We start from the raw sequence: 15,036 nt of genomic DNA, 5'->3' as shown, positions 1-15,036 counted from the left end.
GAAGACTGGTCTTTGACAATTACCAATAGTGTCCAGTGTCTTTAACTTATGACTTCTTATATTCTGGAGCAATAACCTCTCAAAGTCCTAAAAACGTCATTGAATCAAATAAATCTTAGGAACTGAAACTTATGTTTCAAAAAATGGAGATATACATGTGTAACTGTACAAAATATAGTACAAATGTCCATTTGTGTGTGTGGGTTCTTTTACTTCTTTCTTGAAGAACATTAATTTTAAATCAAAGTGTGACCGGTTTGCAGTTCTTTTCTATTTTTAAATGTGTGTAAGGACACCTTGAGACGGGACTCTGGCCCAAGATGGGAAGAGCTGAGTACAGTAATGGAGGACCAACGTGTTTGGAGGGCCACCATCCGATGCTCCGCATCGACTGAACGAATGAAGAACTTGAGCAAAAAGTAAAAGTCTTCTGTTTCCTTTCTTTAAAAAAAGGTTGAATTGTCTTTTCTTACCTCTTTTTTCAGGGATTGCGGGAGTTTGGAAGTTACTAGTGCAGAGAGAAATCGAAGTAGCCCCCGTGATTCGAGTCCTCATACCATCAGGACAGGCCTCACAGCCAATCTGACCGGACCTCCTCTGGTATGAGGCTATTGGACAAGGCTGGCACGGGTCCACACCCCAGAAGGAAATGTGACCTGGGGGACACATCTCTGTGATCAAATAAAAAATACATTTTAATTTTTCAAAAATAAAAGTACATGATGTTTTGTTAAAAACCCAAAACTATCTTTAAACTTACCCAGTTTTAGTTTTCCTTGGATAATTACTCTGGTCCAGAGCAAAAAATAATCCTGTCAAACTTTTTGGTTACTTTTTTTTTTCAAAAATTGTGAAATGAAACATGGTCCATTTTGAATGAGACACAGGGCACTAGATATTGTGGCATGTCATGGCCGAGTGGTTTGGTTCGTTGGACCCAAGCTCTGGTGTTGTCAGCAGCAGAGTGTGGGTTCGAATCCCGGTCATGACACTCGTTTGCCCTTGAGCAAGGCACTCAACCATAACTGCTTAGTAAAAAGTTGGAAAGGGAGTGCATCCTACTCCACCAACCAGAACTTGATTTGAATTATGACAACAAAAATAAAAATAAAACACACTGTTTTTTTCCATTTTGTTTATTTAAGTTTTTATAATTATATATATATAAATGTTTTTTTGGTTTTTTTTTTTTTTGGGGGGGGGGGGCGGGGATAAAAAACAAAGAAATCACATCACTGTATAAAACAAAAACATACAAAATAAAAATTTAAAGTATTTTCGTCTTACTTTGGCAGTGGGTTGGGTCAAACGCTCCTGTTCCGATCGTCGTCCTCCCTGATTGACAGACTTTGCACGTTAACTGTCCTTCTTGGTCCTGGTACGTAGCTATTCCGCACGGCTCACACTTCCTTAGCGACAGCTTATAACGTGTCCCCTTCGGACATTTCACTTCAAGTATGAAAAATAAAGAAAGTGATTCTCAGCTAAAAAATCAAAAACAAATACATACAGGGCCAAATTTCATAAAGTCTGTCAAACTATCTAAGCATTTGTTTAGGTTTACTGTTTTAAATTTTGTTAATTTAAGTTTGTGAAAAATGAAAGCTTCAGTCGATCATTTCTTTAAAAAAAAATTAATAAAACAACCGGGTATTATTTTTATTTTGAGGATATTAATTTTGTTTTGGATCAACTAGTAGTGTTTAACCCAGAGATGTGATAGGCAGTTTGAAAAAAAACATGAACTACGAGTACAAAGCGTGAAAGCATAAAGCGTGAAAGCTTGCAAGCACGAAAGCGTCCGAGGAATTAAAAGCCGTTCTCTGCAATCTAGGATGTTTTATGTGGTTTTATCCTCATCTTCTGATGAATTTGATTTAAGTCATGAAATAAATAAAAAAATTAAATTAAAATTTCCGTTTTAAAACGGAGAAATCAAATCTTTGCTCACCACACCGCGAGCCGGATACCACCATCCCATCACCACAGAAGACCTCAATCATCCCGGTGTCTGACTGCTCTCTGGAGAACACAGCTTGCCCGCCTCTATCCAGGTTAAAGGTCGCAGTCTCGTCACCAAACATGTCACGCGCAGACGTGTTTAGGAAGAGTGGAGTAGAGTTCACGTCCAATGTGCTATTTCTGAAACGGAATGGAATTTTCAGTTTTTACGTTCAGAGTTTACTTTTATTGCGTTTTATGAAGTTTATCAAGGTTCCTTAAACCATCTCAGCTCCCTGGGGATTGTAACGCCTGTGCTGCTAAGCATGTACCGCACCTAGCAAAATCAATCACAAGAACCACCTGTTCCCTCACAGGTACCCATTTACCCCTGGGTGGAGAGAAGCAATTACAGTCAAGTATCTTGCTCAAGAACACAAGTGTCACGACCGGGAGTCAAACCCACGCCCTGATGACTCATCAGCAATCAGAACTTGAAATCGATTTCTACTTTCCTACCAGGTAGTAGTTAAAAAGCAGGACAGTTCTTTTCAGAACGGAGAAGTCTCCCTAATTCCAGTAAAATCTACTCCAAGATAGTAGAACATAAAGCAAGACACGTCCTAAAAAGAACATAAATTACCCAGCTAGAAGATACACAAATGGCGTTACTGCAAACCAAATTATATAGTCCAAAGTACTTCCTAACAGTGGATCTCAGAGCTGCTTGGCACGAGTATTCTGAAGATTTGAACATCACTATTTTTTTATTTATTTTTATAAATTGCTCCTTACCCCTCGATGACAAGTCTTGGAGATATTGCCACGTTGACGTCGAGTTCTTCCTCGCGTGTTTGCCGCCGCCGTCGACGACTACCAGAGTCCTCCGTGGTGACTCCACAACTGACAACAATGTTCTCCATCTTACACACAGTGTCTGGATCCATCAGGCAAAGCTGATAAGAAGACATTTATAATAATAATATCAAAGTCTTGATCGGCTGTTATTTTCCCGCTTCTTTCTGGATCCTTTCCTTAATCCCTTTCCCCCTCTCTTTTTCTATAAATGGATATGTATTTGTTTGTACTTGTTTTATGCCTCTGAAGAAGGTCCGGATTGGATCGAAAGCTAAGGCCATCTACCCTATTCATTATTTATTATTAATAATATCGAAGTCTTATATAGCGCACGTATCTACCAAACAAGGTACTCAAGGTGCTGAGAATACACAAACTTTCAGAAAGATAGGTTATTGAAGTGATGAATTTTGAGACCCAATTAGTTAGCACCTTATAAGGGTTTTACAAGGTGCTACGGCGCATTAAGCAGCCACAGCCAGGAACACCGGGGCGAACCCCTTCTCTTTTCGATAAGTGCACTGGGTTCTTTTACATGCCTTACACAACACATGGGACCAACGGCTTTACGTCCCATCCGAAGGACGAAGCAATGGGCAAGTGTCTTGCTTAAGGACACAAGTGTCATGGCTGGGGATTCGAACCCACACTCTGCTAATCAGAAACACCAGAGTTTGAATTCGGTGATCTTAACCGCTCGACCACGACACTTCCATATTTAATTTTTTGTATTACAAGTTCTCACATTAGCACAAGTGAAATACCAAAAAATATAGCACTTCTGTGTCCCATATCCAACAAGGCTGAAGGCCGAGTTGGATATGGGACGCAGACTGGGTGTGATATGGGCCGTGCAACATACAGGTTTATATCACACTCTTGTTGCTATGGATCGACCAATCAGAATCAAGGATTCAAGCCGACTTAAAGATGATATATATTATAAACCACATTGAGAAACTGACTGGGTAAAGTTTTCGTGATTTGGGGATGAACAAATACAAATTTACTGGAGTGTGACTCAAACCAATGACTTCCAGATTAACGTGCCTGCGTTCCACCAACTGAGCTATCTAGCCCTTCGTGTATGTTGGCAGTCTCCCTATTAAGTCAATATCTTTGTTCAGGGGTGCCAGTCAGAAGCCAATCGTTAACTGCCGTGTGGCCAGGGATCACACCCAAATTACGATACAACCTGGGAAGTGGCAGCTTGGGGGTCACTCTTTCACTAGCACAGTAATACAAATAAATACTAGGGCGGTAAGAATAATAACAAGAACATGAAGGATCGCAATTACCGGAAAAACACGGCGGCTAAAAAGAGCCACAAATTTAGCTCGTATGTCGTCCGTCTGCTCATCACAGCTACCAGAAATACCGTGGAGACTGAAGAGGTATGTATCCAATCTCTCCCACCGTATACGTGACCCTTGCTCTCCTGAACAAAAAAAAGCAAACAAAAAAACAGAAAATCAAATTCTCTGTAATGCTCGTTGAAGCCTTTCTCTATTGTTGAAGCGACTTCCTTCAACTTTTCATTAGGGCCCAATTGTATAGCTGTATAACTGAAAAAATGCGTATAAATTTGAAAAACAATAATATTAAAATAAATAAAAAAGTGTTTTATTTGAAAAGCGAATGTGCAAAAACAATACTTGAGAGCGATGAATTCCGCACTACATCAAGCATATTTCACTAGGCATTCTTCGCTTTACACAGCTAGCGCCGAATTTCGGGCTTGCACAGCAGGCGGAGAATGGTGAATGTAAGCACAGAATTTGGCGGTAAGCAGCGCCATGATGAATTGGGCCAAGATGATTTGATTCTCAAACAACCTATCTTACTCTTTGTGCAGGCCGGGAGATACGGAGAAATATGCTCCTCAACCAGAGTGTTGCTCCAGAGTCCAGAGTCCAGACAAACTAGGGTAGTCGGAGGTTTGGTCAGAAACAGGTAACCGTCATTGCAGTGTACCGTACAGTAACTGTTCCCCTCACAGGCAAGAGCTCCATTTGGAGGAGCTTGTAGCGGCTGGCAGGGTGTTTCTAAAGGGGAAAACAATGAAACACCTCAAATTAGAGAATTTCGTTTATTGATGCAACATGCTATGCATCTTCAAGATGTTTCCAAGTGCTTTTGAAGAAAGGTATTTATTAGTTACATGAATCGCACATTAGAACTGGACCCGCAGAAAGACCAGCATCAACTCACCATCCACAATTTCAATCTCGACCCTGCACGATGCTGTATTGTCTGACCTATCCCTGAATGTATACTGAACGATGAAGAGTCCCCACTCATACACCGGAGCGCCGCTGACCCTATCAACGTAGATATCTTTTATACCTATGTTGTCATTGACCATAGGCTCCTCCCACACTGGGTAGACAGGGAGGGCAGAGGTGCGGAGTGTTGTAATATTCGGACAGGATAGAATGGTCGGCGGCTCAAGATCTGCGGACGGTTTCAAAATCATTCATAAATTGGTGGAAGTGGTGTCAAAGTACATTAATCCATGAAGGAACAAAGAAAAAGGTGTGAAATGCCAGTATTGAAACGTTTATTGGACCAGAGCATTTTTTTAAAAGACCTAAACCAAGGATACCTTTTAAGTGAACTTCATCACTGTAGCTTGCCTGGGGAAACCTGTAAACAAGGGTGCTTGCTAAGTGAACAAGAAACACGGAGGTATAAGGGTTTTGTATGACACAAAACAGAAACGTTCACAGATGTTAATTAAACTTACACGGTTTAAAGATACTGATGATAGAAAGCTTCTCTTAAAATATTACTTGCTGAGGCGCTGTGTATTTTTTGAAAAATGAGTAAAACAAATTCACAAAAATAATTTTTGTCAAGAGACAAAATTGTGAGACAAAATTTGTGGACGCATGTACAATGATTTACGTGACTCTTTCGAAAAACATTGCTCTGTGATTTTTTTACTTTGTTTCTCTCAAAAACTTTATGACTAACATGACTAATGAAGCTGAAACTTCTACGGGTAAGTTGACATCTTCGTTCACAGTGAGTATGGATTCATGTCATGGCAAAAAACCTGATCTACTTGTACAAAAGGTTTTAAAACCTTTAATGAAAGCTTCCAATGGTCCTACCTCTCACAGAGATTTGTAGAGTACAGTGGGCCACATTTCCAGACTCGTCCGTGGCAGTGGTGATGAAAAAGTGAGTGCCAGGGCCAAGATTCAAATCACCTGCAGATGGGGTCTCGATAACCGGATCAATGCCTGGAGGGTTTAATCAAGGTCAAAGGTCAGAGGTCAACAAGTAGATTTATCAAGGCTGAAATAAAGGTATTATTTACAGTATAGACAATGTGACCTATGTTTACAATCAAACCGCCCTCTGTTCAAAACACTGTACACGTCATGTTTTTCCAGGCAAAAAGACATGTAGTCATGGTAAGATTGCGTGTACTTTCTAGCTGGCTGCCAAAACACAAAGGTTTTGCCCGGCGGTATGCTTGCGAATCATGTCATGGTTTTCGAGTGACGTCAGAGGTCACATCATCTGTAAATATAAGATTTCACACAGGGATCATCACAATGGAAAGGCGCATCTGAAGACAGTGATTTTTTTCATGGACCTTTGAAAGTCAGATAAGATGCGTCTTATCCCCCCAAAAAAATACCCAGACTTCATACCTGAGTTATCCGTGGCGTTCGGTGTTGCCAAGAAGACTTGGATGGTCTGCGCACCGATCGGTAGAATGTGATTCTGAGACTCTGGACAACCTGAGATGACTGGAGGGGTGAAGTCTAGGGGGATTAAGCGGTCAAGAAAAACACTCAAGTTAACATTTATTTATATATTTCATACTACTTTTCTCAAGATATAACATTATATAGACCTTTCTACTGCGACGCCACAGCCCAAACCTTTAAATGGTTTGAAAATAATGATAGTAGTAAGTTTTCCTTTAAAAACACTGGACACTAATGGTAATTGTCAAAGACCAGTCTTCTCACTTAGTGTATTTCAACAATCAACATAAGCATACAATAACACCGCTGTGAATATTTGAGCTCAATCGGTCATCGAAGTTGCGAGATAATATTAAAAGAAAAAACACTTTTGTCACACGAAGGTGTGTGCTTTCAGATGCTTGATTTTGAGACTTCAAATTCTATGTCTGAATTACTTCTTTCTCGAAAACTACTCCACTTCAGAGGGAGCCGTTTCTCACAATGTTTTATACTATCAACCTCTCCCCATTACTCGAACCAATTAAGGTTTTATGCTTTTAATCATTTTGAGTAAATTACCAACAGTGTCCACTGCCTGTAAAACTATTACTTACAATGGTGCTGTAGTGTTTCAAAAATGAGTGAAGCAAGTCGTGAAAATAATCACAGGCGACCGAAAACTATTTTAGCATGTACACAAATTTTTGGTGAAGAAAAACACTCCAAGTCAACAATTATTTAATAGATGTTAACTTTGCATCAGGAATAAAGAATATTACACTGATGTGTGTTAGCACTGTATACTCAGTACTTTCCCAAGCTCTTTGAACAAAATTCTTTAAAGACCCAAGTGTCAAGGCTGTCACTCAAACGCACACTCTGCACAAAATCACCAGAGCTTGAGTCCGGTACTTGAGTTCGCCCGTACAACCTTTTCCTTCAAGTGCTCTCTCTATCAACTGCCAGTTGCCATCAAGATACTTAAACACTGAGCACCTTTAGTAATTGTCACAGACCAGTATTCTCACTTGGTGTAACTCAACATATGCACAAAATAACAAACCTGTGAAAATGTGAACTGAATTGGTAGTCGAAGTTGCGAGGATAAACTCCAAACGGGAAACTATTTTAATTGTTCTCGTCAAATATGACATTTTACAATGTTTTAGACAGAAATATGTCAAGGGATGTTTTATACTGTCATCATCATTAGACCGTGTATGCTTTATGTAAATCTGGGATCTTAGACGAGTTTTTTCTAACCTATTCTGTAATGTTCCTTTAAGTGTGGTTTCCAAACGTATACCTTCCCTTTAAATAATTAATTGTATTATTTCCCCCACCAGAGTTCTTACCCATGCAGCTGCTCTCTGTTAAATCATCGCTCCATTGGCCGTTTTGTTGGCAGGTCGATGACCCTTGTCTCCTAAGGCCGAATCCAGCGTTGCACTCAATCTCACACCTCGTCAAGTAATTGACTGCTCCACTAGTGCATGCAGGGGGGTTCAGGGTTCCGAACGGAGGGGCAGATAGAGGGCTGCAGTACACCGCTAAACAAATAAAATAATACTAATTATTTTTGTTCAAGTTGAATCAATTCTAAATATCACTACTTGCATCCCAGGCGCTACATGGTTTTTATAGCTCTACATTCATCTTTGGTTTTGAAAGCTCCACTCTGCAATCTGGGGTGTTCCATATGGTTTTATTTTTCAGTTTCTTATGATTTTGATCTAAATTTAAAAATATAATAAAATAAATTAAAAATTGCGGTTGAAAAAAAAAACAGATTTCCGGTCAAAAAAACGGAGAAATCACATTTCTGAGGGAGGTGCACTGTATAGTAAACACCGTATTAAAGCAACCTCCAATTTTACCTGAGCATAGTGGGAGACTTTCGTTCCACTGCCCATCATGTCTGCATGTCAGATACCGTGCACCAATGAGCTGGGTACCGTCTTCACATGCAAACTCCGCCACTGAACCTCCCTGGTTCCCGCATGTCTGTGAAACCACAGACGCTTGTTGGATTTCTGGGATCTGCTGACACTCAATACCTAAGGCCAAATTAAAAAACAAACATGTTTAGAGTACTCCGTTTTTGAAAAAGTAAAGAGTATTTTTTTATTTTAGAATGGCTACCTAAAATTTTTAGGTTATTTTTTTCATCAAAATTTTTATTTTTTTGCTGAGATCGTAGGGAAGGTACACATTTGGTAATTACTGAAAACAAATATTAACTTAAAAACTGACTTGGTAACGAGCATTGGAGAGCTGTTGATAGTATAAAACACTGTTGGAAACGGCTCCCTCTGAAGTAACGTAGTTTTTAAGAAAGGGGTAATTTCTCGCTTAAATAATAAAAGACTTCTAGCTAGAAGTCTTTTATTCCTATCTGAAAGCACACAAAATTCGTCCAACAGGGGTGTTTTTTCTTTCATCATATTCTTGCAACTTCAATGACCAATTGAGCCCGAATTTTCGCAGGCTTGTTGTTTTATGCTTATGATGGGATACACCGAGTGAGAACAAAGGTATTTGACAATTACCAAACGTGTACAGTGCCTTTAAATTATATCCTTTTTAGCAGGAAGTATGAACCGGGCTTTAGACTATCCTAATATGCAGAATGTGATATGGGCAACCAATCAGTACTATTGGTCGACCAATCAGAATCAAGCAGGCATGGGAGTAACTATCCATGAAAGAAGCGAAAAAGAGAAAACCGGGCAAGAAAAAAACCGGAAAAGATAATATTCCTAATAATACTTTTGTACACAGAAAGTGAAGAAGAAAAGAGAAAAATCAAAACCCCACAAGAGGAATTCAGCTTAAGGGAGGAAATAACACATGCCTGATCAAGGACACTTACTCAAGATAGTGATAGTAAGTAAACACTCTGCCGTGTTCCCGGACGGGTCTCGCGCTGTGAAGGAACGCTCATAGACCCCGACGGGCCACCAGCTCCCTGCAACATCGTCTTCCCCTCCCGTGACATTAACTTCCCCCGAGTTATCTAGAGCTGTCGGCAACTCGTAGCTGACGATAGAGCCGTTGGCGCATGGCTGTGGGATGATGGTCATGAAGATCTGAGGGCACTCCGGAAGGAATTGCGGCGCTAGAATATCTGCCCAATGGATGAAAGGAAAACCAATCAAATTTTAAGAATAGGAGAGTAAAACAGGCCTGTGTGATTTGTTTTTGAAAGGGCAAGGGTACCTAGGCAATGGGAATTCTGAAAAAATAAAATGAATTCGGTCAGAACATATGTTAACATGATTGAATGTTTTGCTAACATTCGATGGTCCATGCCAACCAGCGCGGTTTGTTTATCAACAACAGAAAGGTCTACAGCGGTTTGTGCATGATAGCGCCCTCTATTGGAAGTACAATTAAAGCACACAGGAGCTTTTCCGTCTGAGACTACACACATACCTTGGCAGATCGGTGGGTCGGCCCTGGACCAGTGTCCAGAAGGCAGGCACGTCGTACTGGTTGAACCCCGGAGTGAAAATCCTTCTAGACATTGGTATCGACACACCGTCAGGAACTGTGGCAGATCTGGGTCGCAATGGATCAAACCATATCTTGGAGGGGGTAACACATTGCAGGTAACATCTAGAAGGGTGAACAAAAGATATATGCATTCGTTGTCTCTGACGAAAGTCCGGTTTGGATAGAAAGCTAAGGCCATCTCTCCTACTAATTTGATATCACCGGTCACCAGGATTTTCCTGTCTGCAACTCAGCGGTTTCAACAGACCCCCATCAGTCGCAGTAAAGAAACTTATTTTTCTGTTGTGGTAACCCCTTTGAGATGCTTGTATCTTGTTTTTATTTGTTCCAACCAATACATCACAAAATTGAGTTTGACATTTTCTCTTCCTCTTTAAACAATTTAATACACTACATGTTACTATATCTACTTCATTCTTGTTGTTTTTTATTTTTTTCATAAATAGAATAATAATAATAAAATAGGATTTGAGGCATTGCATGGTGAGGTATCAATATATGTTTGGTTTGCGGTAACACCATGTGTGTATTTACTTGACAGGTAGAGTTTGTTCTTAGAGAACTGTCTTGCTTTATTCTACTACCGTAGAGTAGATTGTTCGGGTGTTCGGGAGACTTCTCAGTTCTGAAAAGAACTGTCCTGTTATTAACTTTTACCTGGCAGATGGTATAGAAATTTATAGAACTTTAGCTTCTAGGATCGTAAATAACTGAACTACCGCGGAGTCAGTTCTTGAATTGGTCTCAATGTTTCGACAAGCTTGCTCTAGTTACCGCAAACCAAATAATATATAGAATAATAATTGTGAAAACATTTCTAGTGCCCCCCCCCCCCCCTTGTCTGTCAAGGACGACACTCCTGGCGCAAAAACAAGAACTCTGCTCTGTACAAAGACACCCCAAGGCTGAAGCTATGATTTCTGAAACAGATAAGTATCAAATTGAGAACAAGTATCTACCTCTCCGAGTTGAAAAGGGAGGCTGTTCCAAAGAGGTGGACCGGCATGAAAACAAAACAGCGATCACCCCAGGATTGCCAGGTATGAGACATGTTCAGGAGCCGGTTATCCAATAGTTTTCTTTGTGTAGTTTTGTGCCAGTGAAGAAGTTTAACGGAAACACTTACTTTGACAAATAACATTTTCTCCTGACCAAGTGCCGTTTTCTTGACACATTCTCACTCCGTTATTCCCTCCCGGTGCCGGGCGTTTTCCGACTCTGCACATCGTGTAACACGTCGAGCCATAAGGAAGAGACGTAGTCTTGGCATCGCAACCGCTTATTGAAGTGCCTTCAGGGTAGTCGAACATCGGACACATCACAACTGTTTGTCAATAAAGATGGACAACAACAAAACGTAGGGTCATTGTTTGGTTTATGTCGAGGTATTGATGATTTATTGGCAAAATTTGCAAAACAAAGGGGATGTGAAAAATATCCCTGCAGTCTCACCACCACCTAACTTATGAATGATGCAATCGACAAAATGGCTCCTACGGTCACCCCAAATATGACGGCAGGCATTATATTCCATAAAACCTGTAAGCACAATATCTTGCTAAGCACAGAACAATCTTACTAAGCAGAAACAGGTTATCAGCCAACATCCCACCAAGTTTATACTGTTGCCACCGGTGACCAACACATTTATTTCTTAGAAATTTCAAGATATTTTCTTCTGGAAATACCTTCACATACAGGCTCCTCTCCGGTCCAGTGTGTCGATTCGTTCATCTGACCACTCCACTCGCAAGTCCGAACACTTGACCCCGTCAGCTTATATCCCTCGAGGCAGCTGAAGGTACACTGCGCACCGAAGAAGTTCTCGCAAACCTCTCCTCGGAAGTCCCCAAAGTGAGGGAAGGAATGAGGAAGACAGCGGGCAACTATGGAAGACAGAAATTTTCAAAATTAATAATAACTGGATATAAATTGAGCCAAAATTACTAAAGGATGCAATTGGTGCTTAAAGGCACTGGACACGTTTGGTAATTGTCGAAGAAAAATTCCTGGTGTATCTAAACATTTGCATAAAATACAAAATCTGTGAAAAACTTTGCCTTAATTGGTCATCAAAGTTGCAAGAGAATAATTATAACAATCACAGCTGTTGCACAAATTTGTGTGCTTTTGGATGACTGAGAAATACTTCGGGCCTGAAGTCTTTCTCAGAAACTACCATCTTTCTCAAAAACTACGTTACTTCAGAGAGAGAGTCGTTTTTCACAATGATTTTACAATCATTGTACATCTCTTCAATGCTCATTAACAAGTGAGCTTTCATGCTAACATTAATTTTGAGTTGCTACCAAAAGTGTCCAGTGCCTCTGAAGGTATAGTCATACTTTGTGTAATTTCTACCCAAAAGCTACTCCCAGCTCTCTACGACTTGTACTCCTGGGTGGAGAGAAGCAATTATGATCCTTGCTCAAGTACACAAGTGTCGCGGCCGACCAGGCCAGGATTCGAACTCACATTCTGTAAATTTAAGAAACCTGAGTTCAACCCCCTACACCACTCGGCCACGAAACCCCACCCAGACTTTTAAGATGCTCATTCAATCCTAGATGGTGAATAACAAAAAATGACTAAAGTCAAAGTTCCAACCCCAAAATAATTCCTTCTGTGTCTTACCTTGCACAACGAAAAAGAATCGACACGTTCCCTGGTTCCCAGCCTGGTCGGTTGCCTGAATCAGTACAGCGAACATGCCCTCGTGGAAGGATGCCCCTGAATGCCGTGACGAGTTGACAATCAATTCGTTTCCCTCGTTGTCAATGACAATGGGGAGCGTCCAAGTTACAACGGCGGTGGTCTCACCTCGCGGAGCGGTGACGCTAAAAGTTTCAGGGCAAGTCCCATTGAAATGAGGAGCAGCAATGTCTAAAGTAATAGAAACAGATCCAAAATGAGAACCAAAGAATGTAATTGATAATAAATTTGTATGTTAATTTAACCCTTTAGAGACCACAGCAACCACAAACAGCTGACCAAAAGGCCCATAGAGGCTGCAAATGGCTGCAAGACCTAGGCCCAAAATATTGCTTAACATTTTTCTGCTTAGCACCACTTAGCAGGATACCAGTTACATTTTGTACATGTGACATGGTATTTTAGCTGGTACGGCCCTTATCCTTGTAAGCATAATTTGGTTGTGCTTAGCAACTTTTTATGCTTAAGCAGCTCTATGAAACTGGGCCCAGGGCCCTGGGCCCAATTTCATGGCTCTGCTTACCGCTAAATTCTGCTCTTTAATCACCATTCTCCGGTTTTAGGGCACCGCCGAATTTCGGGGGTAGCTGTGTAAGCGAAGAATGCCTAGTAGCATGGACTACGCACACGCACAAGCCAAAATTCTCCACTTACCAATTAAAATGTTTTTTAAAAGTAAAGGTCGTGACCTGAATTGAAATTTGTTATTATTTATGAAGGTAACAAGTTGATGTTTCTACAAACAAAACAAAATTTCTGATTTATCAAATTTGTCAGACACTTTTACAAAAGAAATTGAATTTTACAATAAAAAATATTAACAACCAGTGGACCTTTAAAAAAGAGCTCAAACATTTCATGATGTAAGAATGATCGTGTAACGTCAAGTGAGCACCCATCACACATTTACGCTGGTCGCATTAGGGCACCCCAGCAATCCAGTAATTAGGCTTATCTCACATTATCAAGCTTAAATAAGGCATGCCAAGTTTACACTGTATAAGAAACGAAGAAAAAAATTACGAAAAAAAAAAGAAGAAGAAAAAAAAGGGAGTAACAAATCGGATTGTATGTTTGAAGAGGAGATTTCACAGGCCTGAACAACCATTCAAAGCTTGACTACAGCGATCGTTATCCACGGAAGGGGGGGGGGGTCGCTTTTAACAGGAATTCTTACCCTCACAGAAATGCTCGTCGTGTGCGTCGCTCCAAAGGCCAGTTTCCAGACACGTGTGAGTAGTGTTACCAACCAACCGGTACCCGTCATCACAAGACAATGTACACTGGTCCTGGTAGAAGCTCTGACCATCTAGACAGGCTAGAGGGCTGATCTTTGCGTGTTCATTCAACACGAACGGTGGGCAAGTTCTCTCTACAAAAGGAAATGACGACATTGTAGTGAACAATGTTTTTTTTTTTTTTTTATGCAAGTACGCCCTAAACAAGGTTAAAAACCACTCTTGGTATGGGGAAAAATGAATTATTGAAAGTGAAAAGAACTCGCGGGAGCTGAAGGTAGGAATTGATATTCCTCTTAAAACAGTCTAGATTGTAGGATGGACGGAAACATGCACCGGGAAAGGAGTTCCAAAGAGATACAAGGAATAAAACTGTTTGAATGGCTCTTTGTTCTACATTAAAAAAAAATCAATGGGATTAAATGGGAACCCAGTGAAAATTTGAATGGGATTAATGGGATTCAAGGGGATTGGTGTGGAAATTGGGACATATTCGATGGGATCCCATTGAACCGAATTGAATCCTATTCAAACAATGGTATCCCATTGAATCCCATTCAAAATATCAATGGGACTCAATGGGATTCAATGGAATTGGTGTGGGATTTAGGACATGTTCAATGGATCCCGTTGAATCCCATTGAATCATCATAAAACAATGGGATCCCATTGAATCCCTTTCCGAACACATCACTGGGACTCAATGGGATTCAATGGGAGTTTTTTCCTCGGATGGGTGAGAAGAAGAAACTTACTCTTGCATTCCAACGCTAACCCCGACCATGTGTTATCGTCCTGACAAGTCCGGTATTCAGCGCCTTGCAACCTCTCGTACCCAGGAGCGCATGAGTAGCTACACGCAGCCCTGAAGTAGTATGGTGGTCGGCACCCCGCTTTAAACACATTGGGCTCGGTTGATGGCTCATCGCATTCAATTACTAAGGGGACACCCGACAAAAACAGAAGTTAGTTGCTGGTTAACACTGTACTGTACATGTACATTGGTCACACAAAACATGAACACTGGGTACAACTATTCTGTGAGCTCTACCTGAATCCTGTAT

At 40.7% G+C, this 15,036-nt stretch overlaps 1 protein-coding gene across 1 annotated transcript in view; it reads right to left on the bottom strand.

The window, feature by feature from the left end:
* Positions 1 to 15,036, bottom strand: part of LOC117298612 (sushi, von Willebrand factor type A, EGF and pentraxin domain-containing protein 1-like) — a 39,287-nt gene that overhangs the window by 4,310 nt on the left and 19,941 nt on the right. The window contains exons 26-43 of the mRNA XM_033781930.1: positions 14,728 to 14,910; positions 13,912 to 14,106; positions 12,657 to 12,905; positions 11,711 to 11,908; positions 11,149 to 11,346; positions 9,942 to 10,124; positions 9,379 to 9,633; positions 8,384 to 8,563; positions 7,862 to 8,056; positions 6,465 to 6,578; positions 5,916 to 6,047; positions 5,011 to 5,253; positions 4,644 to 4,844; positions 4,098 to 4,237; positions 2,737 to 2,897; positions 1,952 to 2,142; positions 1,288 to 1,449; positions 474 to 671 (exon numbers count right to left, since the gene is read on the bottom strand). Of these exons, the coding sequence (XP_033637821.1) occupies positions 474 to 671; positions 1,288 to 1,449; positions 1,952 to 2,142; positions 2,737 to 2,897; positions 4,098 to 4,237; positions 4,644 to 4,844; positions 5,011 to 5,253; positions 5,916 to 6,047; positions 6,465 to 6,578; positions 7,862 to 8,056; positions 8,384 to 8,563; positions 9,379 to 9,633; positions 9,942 to 10,124; positions 11,149 to 11,346; positions 11,711 to 11,908; positions 12,657 to 12,905; positions 13,912 to 14,106; positions 14,728 to 14,910 (3,378 nt within the window). The remainder of the gene's footprint in view (positions 1 to 473; positions 672 to 1,287; positions 1,450 to 1,951; positions 2,143 to 2,736; positions 2,898 to 4,097; positions 4,238 to 4,643; positions 4,845 to 5,010; positions 5,254 to 5,915; positions 6,048 to 6,464; positions 6,579 to 7,861; positions 8,057 to 8,383; positions 8,564 to 9,378; positions 9,634 to 9,941; positions 10,125 to 11,148; positions 11,347 to 11,710; positions 11,909 to 12,656; positions 12,906 to 13,911; positions 14,107 to 14,727; positions 14,911 to 15,036) is intronic.

This window comes from Asterias rubens, chromosome 13, assembly GCF_902459465.1.
Source record: "Asterias rubens chromosome 13, eAstRub1.3, whole genome shotgun sequence".
Lineage (NCBI taxonomy): Eukaryota > Metazoa > Echinodermata > Asteroidea > Forcipulatida > Asteriidae > Asterias > Asterias rubens.
This window is presented reverse-complemented; position numbering and strand designations above follow the sequence as displayed.